This window comes from Dreissena polymorpha, chromosome 3 (genome assembly GCF_020536995.1).
Source record: "Dreissena polymorpha isolate Duluth1 chromosome 3, UMN_Dpol_1.0, whole genome shotgun sequence".
Classification (NCBI taxonomy): domain Eukaryota; kingdom Metazoa; phylum Mollusca; class Bivalvia; order Myida; family Dreissenidae; genus Dreissena; species Dreissena polymorpha.
The window spans coordinates 42913471-42937128 of record NC_068357.1 but is presented as its reverse complement, the minus strand read 5'-3'; the positions used below and the strand labels follow the sequence as shown (position 1 = coordinate 42937128).

General features: G+C 36.9%; 2 protein-coding genes across 2 annotated transcripts; one reads left to right on the top strand and one right to left on the bottom strand.

The window, feature by feature from the left end:
* Nucleotides 1–420: 420 nt before the first annotated feature.
* LOC127873886 (calmodulin-A-like) lies at nucleotides 421–7971 on the bottom strand. The gene is made up of 6 exons (XM_052417990.1): nucleotides 7826–7971; nucleotides 5863–5893; nucleotides 5380–5523; nucleotides 3088–3182; nucleotides 1344–1491; nucleotides 421–982 (listed from the first exon to the last, which is right to left on the bottom strand). The coding sequence occupies exons 1-6, from the start codon at nucleotides 7826–7828 to the stop codon at nucleotides 954–956; spliced, it is 450 nt and encodes a 149-aa protein (XP_052273950.1). The 5' UTR covers nucleotides 7829–7971; the 3' UTR covers nucleotides 421–953.
* Nucleotides 7972–14366: 6395 nt separating this feature from the next.
* LOC127874034 (proton-coupled folate transporter-like) lies at nucleotides 14367–15327 on the top strand. Its single transcript, XM_052418139.1, has one exon. The coding sequence runs from the start codon at nucleotides 14394–14396 to the stop codon at nucleotides 15204–15206; it is 813 nt and encodes a 270-aa protein (XP_052274099.1). The 5' UTR covers nucleotides 14367–14393; the 3' UTR covers nucleotides 15207–15327.
* The last annotated feature ends 8331 nt before the right edge of the window (nucleotides 15328–23658 follow it).

Genomic DNA, 23658 nt, shown 5'->3' with positions numbered 1-23658 from the left:
CGATCACTATATGCCCACCTTCGGGGGCATAACAAATGAAATGTCCACATGACTAAAATAAAACAATTTTAAACTTGTATTACAAATTGTTTAAATTGCTAGTCACGCGAAGCCAACTTTTGTAGCCGAGTAATCAAGGTTCGCGTACGGTCTTTTTTAGCCAGTAAGCTCTCGTGTTGATTGTTGATTCATATCTGACTATAAATGGGATTACGAACCTCGATGTATGTCGTGATACACGTGTTTGATTTACATTTATCTTTTGACGCAGTCATTTATGAACATGCGAGTTATCCACAAAGTCTTACTAACAAGTCACAGCTGTAGACCCTGGGTAGGCTAAGGCAAACAAGGCAGATGTCGGTGCGGTTACTATATAATTTAACTTATATATCAAAGAACACACTTAAAACAACTCCATAATTCTTCCGAATTTTATTTAAAGCATAGTTAAATAACTAACAGCCATTGTGCACACATGGCTGAATATTTCAAATAATGCATATACACATCCATAGATTTCAAGCATAGGCTGCATGTGCTGATAATGTATAGGTTACGAAAGCTAGATTATGATTATTCGTTTTTAATGTAATTTCAAGGAGATACAAAACTCGATATTATAAAGAATAGATTTGTATACATTACCTCCAAAATATTGTTTACCAAGTGTTTTGGGGTATATATCTAGGAGATTCATATGTATTGCATCTGACTCGGTCAGTCAATTTATTTCAATTAATAAAACACGTATGTAATATAATTACAATTTAAATAAATAAGGAAATAAAATAATATAACAACAGCTGAATATGCGTAAAATACAAATGTGAGAGTAACACAAGCTATATCTTTGTTCGTTTCAGACAGTCATTGCGTTGTCTTTTGAATAGGTTCTTTCACACCAACGCTGCAAGATGATGGAGGCTGGCAATTGGCGACGCCAGCTGACATTATTTTGAAATCATCATTTTCACAAACTCTGAAACATATTTATAATTATTTATACTTTATAATACATACTCTTTAGAATATGATCGGGTTTCATGTAATATGTATCAGAATCAATAGTCTATTTTGCTTCTGTGTTTTAAGAAACCCTGAAGAAAGACATCCGCCTTTACAAATTGTGGTATTTAACGAGTGTACATAAAAAAATGCGGTATTCTAAATATTTTCAAACCAAACGTTTATAGTATTTTTACACATAAATATATGTTATGATATATACATTTCAGTAAATATTTCGAACCGTATTAAATCAGTGCACACCATGCTTTACAATATATACTAATTATGATAGTATCGCGCGGGTCAATGCAAAAACGAACGCTCTGATGCACCTTCATAGTTGACTTGTCCGTCTCCATCTGTATCTGCCTCTTTAATCATTTCGTTCAATTCCTCGTCTGTGAGTTTCTCGCCGAGATTTGTCATCACGTGACGCAGTTCCGCAACTGAGATGAAGCCGTTGCCATCTTTGTCGAAAACCTGCAGACGATATGCACATAACTAAAATAAAAAGTGGATTATGGTATAAAAATATCGGCGTCAAAACGCGACGAAAATGTTAGACAATCTTCGGCTATATGAACAAGAGAACCGAAGGCCATAAGACGCTCACCTGAAACCGGAAGGAACTTAACTGTTCTGAGCTGTTAAGGTTTAAGCAAAGTCGTTAGCTGATAGTTTCACAATAGCTGGTAATGTTTCACCCAAGCCCTATTGTTCGACGGAACAGAGCTATTTTCGATGCCAGCCCAGATATTATTAGAGCAAATCTTCTGAGCAAGTTAAATAACTATTGGAAAAAAATGACTTCAAGAGTGTTCACAATACTTTTCTACAACCATGTAAAGAATACTGCCTCTCCAACCCAGCAGCTCTTTTTCAACGAAACGGGACCACTTTCGAACTATGAAAGTGCTGAGCTGTTTTTTTTATGTGACCCGGAACCATTTTCAAACTCGAATGACGAGTTTCATGGTAATTGGAAAAAAATGGTGACTAGAGTGTTAAAAGGGCGTCACTATAACCATATATACTGCCCCGCCCCCTCTTATTTTTCGCCACACCAGAATCATTTTCAAATTCTGCTCAGATAACATTAGAAAAAAATGTTGTAGCACGTTTAATTATGCTTGGGCAAAATGTGGCTTGCAGTATTGATTTCACAAATTCATTCTTTAGTTTGACACAGTGACCTAGTGTTTTACCCCATATGACCCAGTTTCAAACTTGGCGTACATATCATTTGGACAAAAGTTTTGAACACGTTTCATAAAAATTGGGCAATAATCGGGCCTCTAGAGTTTCACAAGTGTTGAGCTACACACTTTTTACATGTATTTCATGTATTTAATTTTGTACTGTTTCACGTGACAGACCTTGGCATCTTATGTATACGATTTCTTTATTAACAGTTCACGAAAAGTTTCGAGCTTCAAGTTTATGCACATTTATTTATTCTGCGGCTTGAACACAATTAAACCGCAATTAGTGTTCGTAAGTTGCTTACTGGTCAAGCATATCAGTTAATGGAGTCATGGTGCAGAAGCTGATATTTAGCCGTGCAATTCATAAGCATTTTACGCCAAGTTCATACCTTGAATCTTTTCAAACAGGGTAATCGAAATGTACGTTACAAAAACAAGCTGTGGAGTAATACGTCTGCTAGTAACTTTGTGTTTAAGAAGGTTGGCGTAATTATAACCCATTAGTTAATGATCAAAGTACGGACACTGAACAGCACAGAGTTTTTCAGATACAATTTTGGCTATTTAAGACACATACAGTCATACATTAATGTTTACTTTACTAACATCCAACGAAGATAGGTAGTTCGCTATTTGTTTTCGTTTTTTTTTCTTCAAAATACATGTACACAAGTTATTTCCCACTTTGATAAAGCTGTTCCAATACAGAAATGCTCGAATCTCTAAAAAATATCTTTCTGTATTTAATAACAATTGATAACGAATTTGAAAGCATGAAGAAACATTATTTAAAACTCAACTAAAAACAAAATAACAGTAGGATCAGGGTGAGCGTGGTTAGTGAAACAAAAAGGGTTCTCATTTGTCGCACCTTAAACGCCTCTCTGATTTCGTCCTCGCTGTCCGTGTCCTTCATCTTCCGTGCCATCATATGAAGAAACTCCGTGAAATCTATCGTACCGTTGCCTGAAAGTCGCACCAAAGGTTAACATGAAATCTATCGTACCGTTGCCTGAAAGTCGCACCAAAGGTTAACATGAAATCTATCGTACCGTTGCCTGAAAGTCGCACCAAAGGTTAACATGAAATCTATCGTACCGTTGCCTGGGAGTCACACCAAAGGTTAACATGAAATCTATCGTACCGTTGCCTGGGAGTCACACCAAAGGTTAACATGAAATAATATCGTATCGTTGCCTGAAAGTCGCACCAAAGGTTAACATGAAATCTATCGTACCGTTGCCTGGAAGTCACACAAAAGGTAAACATGAAATCTATCGTACCGTTGCCTGGAAGTCACACCAAAGGTTAACATGAAATCTATCGTACCGTTGCCTGAAAGTCGCACCAAAGGTTAACATGAAATCTATCGTACCGTTGCCTGAAAGTCGCACCAAAGGTTAACATGAAATCAATCGTACCGTTGCCTGGAAGTCACACCAAAGGTTAACATGAAATCTATCGTACCGTTTCCTGAAAATCGAACCAAAGGTTAACAACAGAAGACTCCCAGTTTGGTTGACTGATATAATCTAATGATCATTTAAACTTTTCATCACCGATTAAATATGTAACCAAATGTATATATGTTATACTAGTAAATATGGACTGTTGTATATTTTCTTTGAGATGTAGGTTATTGCCTTCGTGAAATTTTTAATACCGAATCAACAGACCAACATAAAACAAATCAGCTAGAAGTTGATTAATATCCCCAACATGCATAGAGAATTTAGTACTTCCTTTTGTAATATGTGCTCTTATTATGACATAGACATTGTGGTTTTTGGTTCTTGTACACTTTTTTCTGCTACTAGGAAAGTTTAGAAATTTTCAAAACGCGTTAAAAACGGTCCATGAACCACATCCACTTTGATAATTAAGAGGTGAAGTTTTAATTGTGATATTTGATATTGCTTAACCCATTTATGCCTAGCGTCTAGAAAAAAGGCCTTGGCAAACAGCATAGACCCAGATGAGACGCCGCATAATGTGGCGTCTCATCTAGGTCTGTGCTGTTTCCTTAAAGGAATTTCTGTAAAAATATTCTAAATATAAAATTAAATATACTAGACATCCCTAATTTTTGAAATAAATTGATCCAATTTAGAATGATGGGAGAGTTCACTAGGCATAAATGGGTTAACATGTGCCCATAATATATAACCACTATATATTACCACTCTAATGAATTTGGAAATAAGTGCTTTGACAAGCCATACTTCGACAACAACAAGCTGTTTCAGCTGTATGACTTCAAAGTAAGATCTTATCTTGCTAATAACCACTTGCGTTTTCGCGAGACACCATATCTCATAAATATAAGCATTAAACTATGACCTCAAAGTAGTAAGCTTGATTGTAAATGTAACCGGCTAATCGAACTATCGACCCTTCGTTTGACGTTGTTTAAGGTAACATGTGTTCTAAGTTATTAAAATATCGTTCAATCAGCTGTTGAAAAGATGTCATTGTTTTTCAGCATACAGTATCCCGGTGTGACCCAAATTCGACGATATAACGGATACATAAAGCAATATTTAGCGAATAATAAAAAAACTTATATAGCTTAAAATAATAATTTTTAACTCGGCTGTAATTCTTTGAAATGATTCCAAGAGAATAATCATCAATTTAAATTTAAACCGATAAAAATAGAACATCGTCGAATTTAGGTGTCGTCGAATTTGGGTAACGGTAGGTCACATCGTCGAATTTAGGTGTCGTCGAATTTGGGTTACGGTAGGTCCTACCGTAACCCAAATTCGACGACACCTAAATTCGACGATGTTCTATTTTTATCGGTTAAATTTAAATGGATGATTATTGTCTTGGAATCATTTCAAAGAATTACAGCCGAGTTAAAAATTCTTATTTTTTGCTATATAAGTATTTTTAGTATTTGCTAAATATTGCTTTATGTATCCGTTATATCGTCGAATTTGGGTCACACCGGGATATTATATTTTTAACATTTTTTTTATTTAACCTCTAAGCTTGACTTAAAGTAATTCTATATTTGGTAATAAAGGGTATTATATCGACATATGACCTCAGTGTATGACATTGACTTTAAAAAGTAACTTATTTCTTGCGCGCTAAAATCATTCTCTGGTAAACATTTTTTTTTGCAAACTGCGAGACCGCAAGGCAGCCCACTGACCGTCAGCGTCCACCTCGTTGATCATGTCCTGCAACTCAGCCTCCGTAGGGTTCTGTCCCAGTGACCGCATCACGGTGCCCAACTCCTTGGTGGTGATCGTGCCATCGCCGTCCTTGTCGAACAGCGAGAATGCCTCCTTGAACTCTGAAATACACGCCGCCTTAGTAGCAGGAATCGAAACAAATATCAAACTTGGAATTACAAAATTTAGGTTTAACCCTTTCCCACTCAGAAGCAATTTGAAAATGGCTATGCGCAAACAGTATAAAACCAGAATAGCCTGCGAGTAACTTGCAGTTTGTTCAGGTTTTATGCTGTTTGCAGCTCATCAGTATCTAAGCGTTGGAAATAAAGCCTTTAAAACTTGAATCTAGGAAGAAAGGTCTTTAATTAAATATAACTTTCTAAGGGACTACAAATGCGTGAACATACGTATCCAAGTGGTAAAAGGGTTAATTAATTTCCACGGAGTTCTCAACTTACCAGCGATTTGTTCATCTGTGAGGTGGTCAGTCTGAAAGAAAGAAATACGGTCGTATCTATTTTCCAATCTCCACGCAGAGTTGTCGTTCTTGCTCTCACAAACAATCTCTGCCATCACAAGAAAATCCTACCAGATTTGGTAGGATTGTTTAAAAGTATTATATTATGAAAAGTAGTAGGATTTTCTTTCATATTTTGGAAACAGTGTATAAGTTAAGGTTCATAATAAAAAATAAAAAACCTTTATTAATTTTTTTTTAACAACGTTCAAATTATAGTACAACGTGGCTAGGCTATCATCACGTGATTGGTTATGAAGGCAGTTTTGATTCTGCTATGCTGGTTCAATACAAATCTCTGCGCGGAGGTTGTCTACTTTTATCGTATTATTATCGTTACCACGATGAAGAGAAATTTCCTCACAATATTATAATAATGATAATAATAATATAAAATCATCGACCGTAAAGCCACCCCTAGTCAATGTTATAGATCCCAGTTTCTTATCACTTAGGCGATCATCAACGCCTGGTGATCATCGAAAGTTCAATCTGATCGCGTGCTGTACGGGATGGCAACATATGCTCATTATTATACACAATCAATACGGCTTTTAAATGTGTATTGTAGCGGCGAGGCGAGTTCTCATGAGCGTAAACTAATGTATACATATACAATGAAATGAACCGCGCGGTTGAGGAAATATTTGTATCCGTTCCATATCCGATCGTACGTTCATGTTATTTTATTCAAATGTTTTTGTGTGTGTTAAATATCTGACGCGCGTATAGTTTAACTCAGCGCATATTAAATATTCAATTCTATGATATCAACTCATCGCATCCACAGGTGTACATAATTAACTATTTTATCACTAAACAGTGAGAAAACCCCACACTGTATAACACCACGGCATAAAATAAGTTACGACAATATATTATAAGGGCTTGTTCCTGAAGAGATTTATTTTAAAAAGCTCATATAATGTTTTTACCAACATAACTATAGACTTGTATAACGCAATTATCTAGCAAGAAAAATACATTGATTTGTGTTTTTGCATTTACCCGTTTTTTGGAAGCGGGTCATTCGGATGCAACATGTGATTCACACATTTACTATTTACTCATCTTTTTAACAAATATAACATTCACAGCATTCTGAAAATGTCAGCAATGTTGAATATTTCTCATTTTCTTTATGCAGCGAATGGTATGTTAGTTAAAGTAAAATAAGACTCGGCATTGTTCCTTGTCTGATGTCTTTGTTGGTCGCGAACATTTTAAAAAGGTTTATAACTATAACTTAAAAGTGGTATGGAATATCCACGATAACCAAATAATCCGAATAATTCACGAATAAGGTGAACTAAGGCCTTCAAAATGACAAATCAAGTTTACAAAACCTCTTTGTACCAAAGAGCATCAAAACTTCAATTAATCATTCCTAAGTCCCCTGTTAAACAAGTTAACTGACAAGTGAGAAATAGGCTCTCAGTAAAAACAAAATTACGTGTCGCCCTATGGCAAATCTTGTGCGACGATACTCGTATAATTCGAAATAGTTAACGTTAAGTACAGCACTTGCCTATGAATTGTTGTAAAACTTCAATTAAGAGAGTGTGTTTTATAATATACGTCTGTGTAAAATAAATTTCTAGACTGATTAAAACATGAAAACGAGGATGCACCGGCCACTTCAACTCTCTGTACTTTAAAACTGCATACAGACAACAGTGTTCACTAAACTTTGACGGTATCCATCTTGTGACAACTACAAAATATATCCATGTAAAGCTTCATGGTCGTTTATAAATACAAGTAAACATAGACGCGTTTAATGAAAACAACACAGCGTAGACGGCAATAGCGAGTTAAAATAACATACATGTGCTGAATCAAATATAACAACATGAAAAACGTAGTAATTTTACATGCATGTAGCTTATTTAAATAACACTTACCATGTTAGTATTCCGAATGGTTGGTAAAATTTCCGCGGTAAAGTTGTAGTCAGATAGCAAGGGATGAATGAAACAGTAGATAGGATGGGAAGAATGATTCACGAGATGCGCGCAAATACTTCTACGGTATTTGGCGCATTGCGACACTGAGCTGTTAAACTCCCATAAAACGTGTTACCGACCAATATTTGCTTTAAAGGGAGAATGCTTTCCTTATAGCACCATCATACATTTGTTCTTGCAAAATGCGCACATGCACATCAAAGAAGCATATATTGGCCGTGCTCTGTGAGCAAGGGGTTTAATGCATGAGCGTAAAGTGTTATCCCAAATTAGCCTGTGCAGTTCGCACAGGCTAATCATGGACGACACTTTCCTCCTAAACAAGATTTTTGCTAAGAAGGGACTTTCTTTAAACGAAAAATATCATAAAAGCGAAAAGTGTTGTCCCTGGTTATTCTGTGCGACTGCACAGGATTATCTGGGACGACACTTTACGCACATGCATTAAACCCCTTTTTCATAGAGCACGGCCCATATGAATAAGTTTTGCGTTGCATATCTTCCTGCATTTCGTGTACCCATTGATCCATTGGAAAGACATAACCAGGCAATATATACATAGAATAAATATAAGTAGTATAATGTTTAAACGTCAGCAAGATGTTTACGGTTATCCTTAACGGTCCATTATAATGCTGTCTAAAGTTTAAATTAACCCTATGCGACCGCCACATGAAGTTATTAAAACGGTCACTAAATTATACGACCGTCTTTATAAACACAGGTAATTGTACTACCCTCTTGTTAACATGTACAACCGACAGGTCAAGTCTCCTTTCGTATATAACTGAGCCGCGCTTTGTGAAAATGGGGTTTAATGCATGTGCGTTCAGTGTCGTCCCAGATTAGCCTGTGCAGTCCGCACAGGCTAATCAGGGACGACACTTTCCGCTTTAATGATATTGTTCATTTTAAGAAAGTCTTTTTGTAGCATAAATCCAGTTTGGGCGGAAAGTGGGCGTCCTTGATTAGGCTGTGTGGACTGCACAGGCTTATCTGGGACGACACTTTACGCACATGCATCAAACCCCTTCTTCACAGAGCATGACCAAATTTTTCTCGGCTTGATAAATAAGGTTCGTATTAGTATTGTACGTGTCATTTAGAAGAGATGGTTATGCCATGGTTATATGGCGCACCAAAGGGGTCGAAACTTTAACTTCTGTTAAGCGTGATGAATGCACGGGTTTCTCGTTTCTCGTTTATACGAGTTTAAAATCTATAGTGACGTCATTGGAGGCGTGTATTTGGCAGGTTAAATATGGAGAAGGAGATCGAAAACACGAGGGCAGTTGTGTACTCATGAGTGAAGTTCAGAGCCTTCTAGACACGAACTTTTTCGACTTTAGGAAGGATTTTCAGGTGGAAGCAAAATATCGCCGGCCATCCTGATACTTCAATATACGGCTGGCACTTCGATAACAGAGAAAAACAAACAATACGTCGGAGAAGAAAGTTCCTCGTTTTTTTTCCAAATGTATATCCTAAACATTAGTGTTTGAGACCAGGGACAGTATAAATAGTATAAATGGTACATCATATTTAGTGATGAAGAAGGAGTTTCACGAAAGAAAGATAGAGTTTTTTTGCAAATAAAGTGAGAAAAGTCGTTAATCGTTTTCAAAATTCTTATTTCAATTCAACATCTGTTTGAAAATAAACTTTGATAATTTCAATTTTAAATGCTTATTTCTGATAAACATGTTTCAAGAGACGAACGGAAAACACAGTCTACATTGGGAACTTTGGTGACTCGAAAGCGATAGATCTACTTATCACACAGAACGAACAATATATTTTCGTATGGAATTAGCTCATCATATTAAATTATTTTCACAATTAGTTTTCCCATGTCATTAAGATAACAATACTTTTAGTGTTTTTTTTTTTCAAATTGAGCGTTCATGCAACCGTTCTTGCTCAAGTAGAATAAAGCGTTGAAGGAGGTGTCCTGGCATGGAGTGGCAAACAATTACTTCAATGTGTTTCTCATTGTTTCTCATAATGTTCTGGTGTCAAATATTTCCTTATCTTATAAACGGTGTATATCCTTTGTCTTTTAAATGATAATGACGTTTTAACTTATTTTTAAATTTTTCTGAAAGACACGACTGTTTGACGTTTAAATTTTATCAAAATGTAGTTATTGTTTGATATTGATTCTGCTTCCACCAATTTAAAATAGCATTTTTATTAAAAAAAAATGTGGTTAAAATGTTGAAGTTGATTTTCCCATTGATCTACATATTTTAAATCTGGACATTTGTCTTTTTATGTAAATATTAAGAACGGGTTCGTGGGTCGACATAAGTCCAGTAGAAGAGCGTCGGCCTCTGGTACCGGATATCTGAACTTCTAGCCTAGATAGCAGCCGGGTAAAAGTACCGGAAATAACCCACAATTCCGAAAAAAACGGTTTTGTACCAAGGAAGCAGACATCGAGAGACATGTGTATGATAAAATGGACCTTTTCATGGTTTTCTTATAAATTGACACAATTGAAAACAAAATAACAACAAAAGGGCCTGAAAGGCCCAAAGTCGCTCACCTGAGATTCAAAGGAACTGACCTGTTCTGTGCAGCCCGAGATGTCATAAGAACAAAATGTTCTTACCAACTTTCATGCTAGTGAACACCCTGGCAGCAGCGTTTTTCTACAGACCAGAACCATTTTCATACACATCCAAGCTATCATTTAAACACATATTCTGACAAAGTTTCATGAAGATTCATAAAGCCATATAAGGAAAAATGCCCAGCCCCCTGGTGGCCATATTTTTCAAGCAACTGGAACCATTTTCGAACTTGTCCAAGATATCATTGGGACAAATCTTCTGACAATGTTTCATGACGATCGGACAATAATTATGGCTTCTAGAGTGTTAACAAGGTTTTACTATAGCTATATAAGGAAAAATGCCACGCTCCTTTGGCGGCCATGTTTTTCCACCAACCGGAACCATTTTCGAACTTATCCAAGATAGAATTGAGATCAATCTTCTGACCAAATTTCATAAAGATTGGACGATAAATGTGGCCTCTAGAGTGTTAACAATATTTTACTAAAGCCATGTATAACCATATAAGGAAAAATGCCCCACCCCCTGGTGGCCATGTTTTTAAAGCAACCAAAACCATTTTCGATCTCATCCAAGATATGATTGGGACAAATCTTCTGACCAAGTTTCATGAAGATCGGAAAATAAATGTTGCCTCTAGAGTGTTAACAAGGTTTTACTTTAGCCTTATAAGGAAAAATGCCCCGCCCCCTGGCGGCCATGTTTTTCAACCAACCGGCATCATTTTTGAACTCGTCCAAGATATTGTTGGGATGAATCTCCTGACCAGTTTAATGAAGATCGGACAATAAATATGGCCCCTATAGTGTTAACAAGATTTTATTATAGCCATATATAGCCATTTATGGAAAAATGCCGCCCCTTGGCAGCCATGTTTTTCAAGCAAACGCAACCATTTTCGAACTCATCCATGATATCATAAAGACCAATCTTCTGACCAAATTTCATGAAGATCGGACAATAAATGTGGCCTCTAGAGTGTTAACAAGGTTTTACTAAAGCCATATATAGCCATATCAGGAAAAATGCCCCGCCCCCTGGTGGCCATGTTTTAAAGCAACCTAAACCATTTTCGAACTCATCCAAAATATCAGTGGGACAAATCTTCTGAGCAAGTTTCATGAAGATCGGAAAATAAAGAGTGTTAACAAGGTTTTACTATAGCCATATAAGGAAAAATGCCCGCCACCTGGCGGCCATGTTTTTCAACCAACCGGTATCATTTTTAAAGCTGTCCAAGATATTATTCAGATTAATCTTCTGACCATGTTTCATGAAGATCGGACAATAAATGTTGCCTCTAGAGTGTTAACAAGACTTTACTATAGCCATATATAGCCATATGAGGGAAAATGCCCCGCCCCTTGGCAGCCACGTTTTTCAAGCATATGTAACCATTTTCGAACTCATCCGAGATATCATTGACACCAATCTTCTGACCAAATTTCATGAAGATAAAGACAATAAATGTGGCCTCTAGAGTGTTAACAATGCAAATGTTGACGCCGCACGACGCACGCCGCACGGCGGACAAAAGGCGATCACAAAAGCTCACCATGAGCACATTGTGCTCAGGTGAGCTTAAAATTGTTTCAGGTTTGCATTCGTTGTAGCTATGTTTTTTTCCTATGAAACAGTTATACTGAACATTTACCATCCTCTAAAATATCAATTATATGCATTTATTAACGATTAAAAACCCTGAAAAATATAAAGCGTTACAATCGCAAAACGACTGAAAAATTTGGAGAGTTCTGTTGTGATCATTATATTTTGTTAAATTACGAGGATTGCTTATATTTGGAGTAAAATACATGCTTAGATACGTCAGCACGTATGGCCGAGTGGTTTAAGCGTTAGTCTGCTACTCTCAGTGTCAGTGGTTCGAAAACAAAGACGCTTAGGCCCTTTATAAGGTTTTGGAGATCAAATGGTTTGCGGGTTGTCATCTTTCTTGATGATTGTTGGTGTGTAAATAAAATAATGTTTGATTCTTTATAAAGAGCGGGTTTTGTTTAAAACATGGACAAATCTGTTTTAATTCCGGTACAGTTTTTTAATGGGTGGTTTAAAGGCGCCTTTTCACGTTTTGGTAAATTGACAAAATTAAAAAAAATTGTTTCAGATTCGCAAATTTTCGTTTTAGTTAAGATATTTATGAGGAAACAGTAACACTGAATATTTACCATGCTCTGAAAAAGCCATAATCTGCATCTTTTGACGATTTAAAAACCTGAAAATTACAAAGAGTTGCAACGCGAAACGATTGGATAATTTGGAGAGTTCTGTTGTTGTCGTTATATTTTGTGAAACTACGAGGATTGCTTATATAAAGTATAAAATACATTTCTCATTGTAATAGCAAGGATGGCCGAGTGGTCTAAGTGGTAGACTTTTTACTCCAGGACTCCAGGGGTCAGTGGTTCGAGCCCTAATGAGGATTACTTTTTTCTTGTTAAATTTTAGTCTTGATTTTTTACTGGAGCTTTTAATATCCAATGTTTACATATATCAATACAAAGCATTTAATGACAAACTTCAATACATGCCAAAATCTGTGAAAATGCCCCTTTAAAGCTGAGATAACAAAAATTTAGTGATTAGAATACCGGTGCGGTATATTCTTCAGAATAAGGTGTGTATAATTTAAGTTCTATCTTCGCTTCCGTATAATACAGCTTGGACTGTCGCCTGCTAAGCTGACAAAATGATGTTTCTTGTTTACGGAAATGTTTTTTCTATTGAAAACCTACGTGTTTTACAGATTGGTAGAAAGCAGGCTCGGTTTGGATTCCTGTTAAAGTGGGCAGGTGATTTTTGCTTGTGTTATTTGCTCCTTTTGAAGAACAACCTTTGGAAAACAATTGTTCACGTATTATATTCCGGAGTTTTCGTTTTCTCAGACGCGTCATAAATAATTCAACTTGGTGGTTCTATTTCGCATAGGATGTTTTATTAAGATGTGCGAGGACAACGATACACTTACAGAGAGCTTAAAGCTTTACATTTAAGTGTGCCTATTTTTTAACGAAATTCACGAAATTAAAGGGTAAATGTGTTTACTGACACACAAGTAGAAAGAATGGCGTTAGCGTTATTAAAATGATAAAACACAGCGGGTGCTTAATGCATGGCTTTAAATAAATTTTCCGTTTATGCTGCCAATGAAATTTCTTTGATAAGTGTTTGGTTTCTGATAAGCCTGAATAGGCTGGAAGATAATGATAAATATGTCATTTCTCAAATGTATCCTTTGATTGAGTGTACAGGCCTCATGACGAAGAAATGGTCGCTAATTCGAATAATCACGTACGGTATTTCCCAGTTTTTCACTTTCTTCATATAGTTCGGGCCATTTAAGTCTTTACCTAATGTGTAATTATGATTGCGCCAATTATTATTTAATATAACTTATGCCATACAGATTTTTTCTCTTTTAAACGCAGAGATGTAATAATTTTATGTTGCATTTTAATTTAGCACTGTTAAATACATCAAGATCAACAATGTTGATAAGACGTTATCAAGGGTTGTGAATGTTTTATGAGATAAAGCTTTCGATCACAACACTAAAGATTACACAATTACATAATCTAGTTTTACCTCGTGGATTTTTATCATATGCAATTATGTGAACATTAATTTGTTGTATTATATATGAAAAAAAAACACAAAGAGATGTATATCAATTACAAACACTGTATGCTAGTTTTATTACTATTATTATTATAAATTACTGTATAACGATACAAAAATGCAGTTCGTTATATAAATTAACCCACATGACTGCAGTAGTATGCATATACTGACCTTGTATTGTCCTCGGCAAGGTAAAATGTTTTTAAATATACAGTGATTTGTGCATATGGAGTGTGTGTTTACAAATCAACAAACAAGAGAGGATGGAAGAAGAAACGTAGATACTTATGAAGACGGCGTCGATTCAGACAACGACTTCTACCAACATAAGAAACGAGAAGGCGTCAACGGAGCTCCGGCGAGCACACTTCTGGTTAGTGCCTGTTTTGCTTTTGATGTATGTTGCTATAGGCACCGGATATTACGGCATACAGCAATGGGTGCAGCGTTTTATAGTGATACGCTCCGGAATGGACACAGACAACCTGACGAATACAGTGGGCTGCGATGAACAAACAAACACTTCCGGTTACGCTGCGCACAGTCGCTTGGAGCAGGACACAACACAGTGGGAGATGTACGTCTCCCTGGCAACAACTGTCCCAGCGTTTTTCGCCTCAAGACTGATTCCCTCTTATTCGGACAGCTTTGGTCGTAAATACCTGTTTATACTGGGCATTACCAGCACCACGCTAAGACTCGGTCTAACTGCTGTGTGCATATATTTGCAGTTGGACCATATCTGGATAGTTGTAGCCGCAGTTGTTGATGTTATGACAGGCGGATTTTACACGATCATATCCGCATCAATGTCTTTCATCGCTGACATCACACCCTCAGGGAGTAAGCGACTCAAGGCTATAACCGTGAACGACGGGCTCATGATGACTTGTATAACTTTGTCAGGCGTCGGATCTGGATTTTTCATACAATACGAAGGGTTCCTACTACCAATGGTATCTTGCTGTGGTTTATGTGTCGTTGCTTTCTTTACAGCTGTCTGTTTCTTGCCTGAAACCCACATGAAACATCACCGGACTAAGCCGAAGTCAGCTCTGGGCATGTTCAAACGTATGACTCATATTCATACCAATATTTAGCGCTTTCAAGAAGAGAAGATCTGCATACCTGATACTGATCACAGCGTACTTCTTTCAGGAGCTTGTCAGTTCCCACCGCAGTTTCATCGAGATTCTCTACCAGCTTGGGCGGCCGTTCTGCTGGAGCGCCGAGAAGATCGGGCTGTTCTCGGCGGCTCGGCACTTCACGCAGGGCATCGCCGGCATGGTGCTAATTGTGCCGCTCAAGAACTGCATGTCGGACATTACACTGACCATAGTCAGCGCGATCTTCTGCACCGGCTCATTCGTCAAGGAGGCGCTCGCAATCACAGACACGGTGCTCTACCTCGGTAATAGTTTGAGTCAATTTTCTACATGGTTATTGTTTTTCATGTGTCATGCGATTGAACAGTCGCTAAATGATATCAATTTAGTCGTCGAATTTTAATAGATGAACACCTTTGTTCAATATTCATGCCATATCATTTTTCCCCTTGTTCGTATTGAGATAAATCGTTCCATACTCTGTGTGTGTGTAAAACCCATCAAGAAAAGAACATTCCCGCACACAGTGTACCAACATTGCCAAAGACCAGTCTCATTGTCCTAATTGCAGTACCAGTGCTGGCCACGTTTGCTTTCCTCGCAGTTCCTCTACATGTAGTCATAATAGTAATCTACAAAACAGGGAGTCTATAAATACCCTGCTTAACTCTTTTACAACAATTATGCGTGAAGTAGCCGATCCGTTGTTTTTAAACCATTCCTCGCATAAGAATGTTTCTTATAATGATGCAGCACATGTCAAGCATGCTGACTGGTTCGATAATGAATGTGTTCAAGCTAAAAATATATATTTACAAGCGCTGCGAAAGAATCATACGAGATATGTATCAGAAAGTAACATCTTGTGTAAAATCATGTAGCACCTATTCCGATTTTTTTTAATATGCAGTTGGCCTGAGGCAAGGTGAGGTACTCTCGCCGATTTTGTTTTCATTCTTTGTTAATGACCTTGAACTTTATTTACAAAATGAACCTAATTCTGGTTTATTAATAGACGATATTGTGTTAATGCTTTTACTTTTTGCAGATGATATGGCAATTTTTGCGAAATCGCCTGAGGAATTACAAACCAATATAAATCTTTTGCACTCATATTGTAAAACATGGGGACTTATTGTAAACACAGACAAAACAAAAATTATGGTTTTCAGAAAGAGGGGCAGACTGTTAGCAAATGAAAAATGGAGCTTCGATGGGAAAGAATTGATGGTTGTAGACGATTTTAATTATCTTGGTACTGTTTTCAACTACACTGGGAATTTTAAGCTGAATCAAGAATATCTAGCAGGTAAAGCTATTAAGGCATTGAATATACTACTGCAACATTGTAAAAAGTACGAACTGAAGCCAAAGATATTGTGCCAACTCTTCGATTCATTTGTTGGTTCTATTCTTAACTATTCAGCAGAGGTATGGGGATTTAAACAATCAAAAGAACTAGAGAGAATTCACCATAAATTTTGCAAACGTATTTTAAAACTTAAAACTAATACATCTAATGCGGGCGTATATGGAGAATTAGGTCGGTACCCTCTGTTCATTTCTAGGTATCTAAAAATTATTAAATACTGGAGTAAAATTATACATACGGATAATATTATTATTAAAAAGGTTTATGAGCAAGCCAAGGAAGATTGTAACAATGGTTTTACAAATTGGGTTGCTAATGTAAAGTTATTGCTGAATAATTATGGTTTCTCTTATATCTTCGAAGATGCTGACAATGTCGATTTTAAATCTTGTATCATCATTTTCAAACAACGTGTCATAGACAATTTCATTCAGGAATGGTCCCAGAACATGCAGACAAACCATGTTCTTACTAATTATGTCCTCTTTAAAAACATTTTCAACTACGAATCATACCTAGATTTACTACCAAGCAGCCTTAGAATGTTCTTTTGTAGACTAAGACTGTCGATCCACCCCCTAAGAATACAAACGGGTAGATATGGTAGAAATAGAATTGATAGGGATCAGCGTTACTGTTTATTTTGTAATTCACAAGATATTGAAGATGAATATCATTTCATGCTTATATGTCCATTCTTAGATGAGATTCGCAAAAAATATGTACCAAAGTACTATTACCAACGCCCATCGATGTTTAAATTTTTGGAAATGTTGGGCATTGATAACAAGACCAAATTAATTAAAATTTCTATTTTTATTAAATACGCATTGAATAAAAGAAACACATCGTTAAATGTAAGTTCATCCTCTTAAATAATGAAACTTAAAAATTCTGAACTAACACAATTTATTTGATTAAAATATTCAAATGTTATATTTTTATAGTAAAGACCAGGTATACCGTATGTACTTTGCTACACACCGTATGTGCTGAAATAATATATTATAAGAAGTAATGTACTTTATTGTATACCGTATGTACTAAAACTATGTATTATATGAGTAACGTGACATGAATCTAAATCATGATTTGTTTTTTGTTATACTGACGATGTACATTGTGCAAGTCAAAATAAAACATATGTTTTGTTCTGTTCTGTTCTGTTCATCTACTCAAGAGCTTGCTGTCTATAATGACCCCGGCTGATACTCAAGGTAATTGTGCAGTTCATACATTCATTCTTCACACCATCCACGTGTTTGATCTAAAATTATTTATCCTTCAACATGTTGATGGGCAACATAAATTACAGTTTTTGTAAGCAGCTTAATTAATTATGTCGTGTTCTGGGAAAACTGGGCATAATGCATGTGCCGCACAGGCTAATCAGGGACGACACTTTACGCTTTTATGACATTTTTCGTTTAAATGAAGTCTCTTCGAAAAATCCAATTTTGGCGAAAAGTGTCGTCCTTGATTAGCCTTTACACACATGCATTATGCCCAGTTTTCTCAGAACACGACTCATTTTTTTACAATTCGTATTTGTCTTAATCAAAGTTATTATACGAAGAGGTCCGTAATGAGTATTGGCGAGGATTACGGTAATTGTATTATTTTTTCTATGCTCGCATAACGATCATCTATTGAAATGGACAAATGTTAATTGTATGCCCATGTTATAAGTTCACATCTGTTGTTTGCTGGTAGGTTCGCTGTTCGCCAGTATCGTTCTGGTGCAGAGTGTGTGCGGGGTAATGGCGGACTTCCTATTTAACCAGGTATATTCTGCAACAGGCTCGTTTTACAACGGCGCCGTCTTCCTTCGTCTCGCCGCGCTTTCCATGGTCCGTCTTCCTCGTGCTGTAAGCTACGACATCTCTTAAAATCATTCTTTTTATTACCTTAACGGCCATCTGCATTTTGTTACTAACCCATCCTTGTTAAATCCCACGCCGAAGGAGGAGATATGGTGGGGGCGGGGGGGAGGAGGTCCATTCATTCGTCGGTAAGTCAATCCGTCCGACGGACCATTTACCATTACATTTCTCAATTAGATTGTCACTCTAAAGATTGTTTTATGTGGTTGCCACTCCCAACATAACTAGATAAAATAATCTCTTCCATTGCTAATGAAAGAGATTGCTATCTGAGATGTCTTCTCCAAACAATGCTGGTAAGACTAATTCCAAATATTGCTAGATTCGAGTGCTACTCCAAACATTGCTAGGTGCGAGTGTTAGTTCAGGAATTGCTATAAGCGATTGCCATTTCAAACATTGCTAGATGCTATTGTCCCTTCAAACATTGCTAGATGCGATAGTTATTTAAACAAGAGGCCCATGAGGGCCTGTACCGCTCTACTGCTATAAACACTGTGCAAGTTTGGAAAGAATAATATGGAAACTGTGTACTTAATCGCGCAAACAAGAAGAATTTTCTCAAATTCAAGGGGAGATTATTGTGTACTTATTTCTCCGATACTGCTCATATTCAATAGGTTTTAAGTCCTCATTGATATAAAGATACTGTGCAAATTTGGAAATAATTGGATGAAAACTGTGGAATTAATTGCGTAAACAAGCGGGATTTCAAAATGTTCTCATATTCAAGGGGAAGTCATTCTGGACTTATTGCTTCGATATTGCTCTTTTTAAACAAGGGCTGTTTGTAAAACATGCCCCATATGCGCTGTCAGTTGTAGTGGCAGCATTGTGTGAATACGTTTTTTGTCACGGTGACCTTGACCTTTGACCTGAAAATCAATAGGGGTCATAATTTCTGCCAGTCATGATCAATGTACCTATAAAGTTTCATGATCCTAGGCCTTATTATTCTCGAGTTATCATCCGGAAACCATTTTACTGTTTTGAGTCACTGTGACATTGACCTTTGACCTGAAAATTAATATGGGTCATATGCCAGTCATGATCAATGTACCTATGAAGTTTCATGATCCTAGGCGTAAGCATTCTTGAGTTATCATCCGGAAACCATTTTACTGTTTCAAGTCACTGTGACCTTTACCTTTGACCTAATGACCTGAAAATCAATAGGGGTCATCTGCCAGTCATGATCAATGTAACTATGAAGTTTCATGATCCTAGGCCTAAGCATTCTTGAGTTATCATCCGGAAACCATTTTAATATTTCGAGTCACTGTGACCTTGACCTTTGACCCAGTGACCTGAAAATCAATAGGGTTCGAGTCCTCATTAATATAAAGACACTGATCACGTTTGAAAAGAATCGGATAAAAACTGTGGACTTTATCGGACAAACAAGAAAAAGTACCGTAATTACTCTATGTTTTCGGACACTTAAAGTTTTCGGACACCCCTGTTTTTAGCAAAAATAATTATTTATCGTGACTCTTAATTTTCGGACACAAGAGTTTTCGTCCATAATTAATGTCTCTAAGTTTTCGGACAGTATATTTTACAGCGCTATTTTACCTAATGTCGGTCCTGTTTTCGATATCTAATGACACTTCGATCACGGGGTTTTACAACCGGATTAACATTATAAAACATTGCAGGTGCATGCCTGAGGGCAACGGACCATTACATTTGCGTTTTAGGGTAAATAACCTTGTAAACCGGTATTAAACAATGGTTTCGCCCGATAGCATGAGCGTTATGACAATTACCAGGGGTAGGGCCAATTAGCAGTTCAATTATCTACCGCAATGGTACTACCCATTCTCAGTAAAAAAAAACTGTGACAAATACTTAACGTTTCAAAGTTTGGTGCACCCTATTGCAAGTTTTACGAACAATAGAAGGTGTTAGACAAGAAATATCGGAAATGAAATAACAAAGAATTCATAGTTTGCTTTTTTATTGCGTTAATTACAGGTTCGTACTAGCGATTATCGGTACATCACATGCTCATCTTTGAACTTGTTGGTCAAAGTACAACCTTGTAGGAACTATCTGTCAAATAAATTAAGTGTTTAAAATTATTTGAAATGCAGTGCACACATATATAACTGTTATTTATACTATACGGCATGGTATTTTACAAGTGCGTGCTATTACCGGTAGTGGTTGATATAATTGACGCTATTTTCGGACACTTAAATTTTTGACTCTAAGTTTTCGGACACCTGTATTTTGTGAATATTTTTCGTATCTAAGTTTTCGGACACGAACAAATTTATTATTTTTAAGTGTCTGAAAACATAGAGTAATTACGGTAACCATTTTAATTTTTCTTGTCACTGTGACCTTGACCTTTGGCCTAGTGACCCGAAAATCAATAGGGGTCATCAGCCAGTCATGATCAATGTACCTATGAAGTTTCATGATCCTAGGCCTAAGCATTCTTGAGTTAACATCTGGAAACCATTTTACTATTTCGAGTCACTGTGACCTTGACCTTTGATCCAGTGACTCCCAACATAACTAGATAAAATAATCTCTTCCATTGCTAATGAAAAAGATTGCTATCTGGGATGTCTTCTCCAAACAATGCTGGTAAGACTAATTCCAAATATTGCTAGATTCGAGTGCTACTCCAAACATTGCTAGGTGCGAGTGTTAGTTCAGGAATTGCTATAAGCGATTGCCATTTCAAACATTGCTAGATGCTATTGTCCCTTCAAACATTGCTCGATGCGATAGTTATTTAAACAAGAGGCCCATGAGGGCCTGAACCGCTCTACTGCTATAAACACTGTGCAAGTTTGGAAAGAATAAAATGGAAACTGTGTACTTAATCGCGCAAACAAGAAGAATTTTCTCAAATTCAAGGGGAGATTATTGTGTACTTATTTCTCCGATACTGCTCATATTCAATAGGGTTCAAGTCCTCATTGATATAAAGATACTGTGCACATTTGGAAATAATTGGATGAAAACTGTGGAATTAATTGCGTAAACAAGCGGTATTTCAAGATGTTCTCATATTCAAGGGGAAGTCATTCTGGACTTATTGCTTCGATATTGCTCTTTTTAAACAAGGGCTGTTTGTAAAACATGCCCCATATGCGCTGTCAGTTGTAGTGGCAGCATTGTGTGAATACGTTTTTTGTCACTGTGACCTTGACCTTTGACCTAATGACCTGAAAATCAATAGGGGTCATAATTTCTGCCAGTCATGATCAATGTACCTATAAAGTTTCATGATCCTAGGCCTTATTATTCTCGAGTTATCATCCGGAAACCATTTTACTGTTTTGAGTCACTGTGACATTGACCTTTGACCTGAAAATTAATATGGGCCATATGCCAGTCATGATCAATGTACCTGTGAAGTTTCATGATCCTAGGCGTAAGCATTCTTGAGTTATCATCCGGAAACCATTTTACTGTTTCAAGTCACTGTGACCTTTACCTTTGACCTAATGACCTGAAAATCAATAGGGGTCATCTGCCAGTCATGATCAATATAATTATGAAGTTTCATGATCCTAGGCCTAAGCATTCTTGAGTTGTCATCCGGAAACCATTTTACTATTTCGAGTCACTGTGACCTTGACCTTTGACCCAGTGACCTGAAAATCAATAGGGTTCGAGTCCTCTTTAATATAAAGACACTGAACAAGTTTGAAAAGAATCGGATGAAAATTGTGGGCTTTATCGGATAAACAAGAAAAAGTAACCATTTTACTATTTCGAGTCACTGTGACCTTGACCTTTGACCCAGTGACCTGAAAATGAAAAGGGGTCATCAGCCAGTCATGATCAATGTGCCTATGAAGTTTCATGATCCTAGGCCTAAGCATTCTTGAGTTATCATCCAGAAACCATTTTTCTATTTCGAGTCACTGTGACCTTGACCTTTGACCCAGTGACCTAAAAATCAATAGGGTTGGAGTCCTCATTAATATAAAGACATTGAACAAGTTTGAAAAGAATCGGATGAAAACTGTGGACTTTATCGGATAAACAAGAAAAGGCTAACACACGCACACACACACACAGACACCATGCCATCCCATAAGCTCTTCTGCCTTTGGCAGTAGAGCTAAAAACTGCTTGATGCGATATTCACTTCAAACATTGCAAGACGGGACTTAAATGTTAAACATTCCCGAATGGAATCGTCTCATCAAACATTCCCAATTGAGCGTATTAGGCGAAACACTAATAGCTTCAACTGTGTAGGTACACACGCAATTTATACATTGTAATATACATTGATGTTAATGATCGCACTCAATTGAAATAACTGTACTGCTTGTAGATTCTACAAAATAACGCTCACACCAGAACAAGAAGAAAAAACCGTTATTCTTGAACGGGGGTCGACACAATTGAGCGAAGTTGACACGTGAGCTTCATTACACTGTGCTGTGAATGTTCTGCTTCTTTGTAATATACATTGATGTTAATGATCGCACTCAATTGAAATAACTGTACTGCTTGTAGATTCTACAAAATAACGCTCACACCAGAACAAGAAGAAAAAACCGTTATTCTTGAACGGGGGTCAGACACAATTGAGCGAAGTTGACACGTGAGCTACATTACACTGTGCTGTGAATGTTCTGCTTCTTGACAAAGAAGATAAATGTACCCGAGGCCACATCGGACAGGCCATCCACTGTCACAAACGTACCATGCTCGTCCGCATCATGATGCTGTACATCAATTTGATGGGGCATTCAATTCATTTTATATCGTACAGTTCAGTGATTATTGTAATCAGTTTCTATGGACGCAGGGATAATGCAGGAGAGTCAAGAATTCAAAAACATGTTATGTAATTTCAGACTGCTACTGTATTTGCAATTGTGTCTTGAACGTTACTCATATTCTAGTCAGAACATTACTACTGCAGTTAGTAATTTTATAGTATTGCTGTTGTTGTGTCTAGTTTCTGTTACCTATTCCTTGAACTTCTGACAGTAAATATGTATATAGATAAATGTAAACATCCCATAGAGCAGCCATTATCATATTCCAAGAAACACGTGTGGGTCCTGCAGTCATAGGCCGTATCAGTCCCAGTGTCTGCCATATTAAAGATTGATAAGTGTGTGCACATCATCTTCGATACTATCCGTTTATTTGCACGAACTGCCATGAAAACTTGTACGCCGATATCTAACTATTTCTTTTTGTG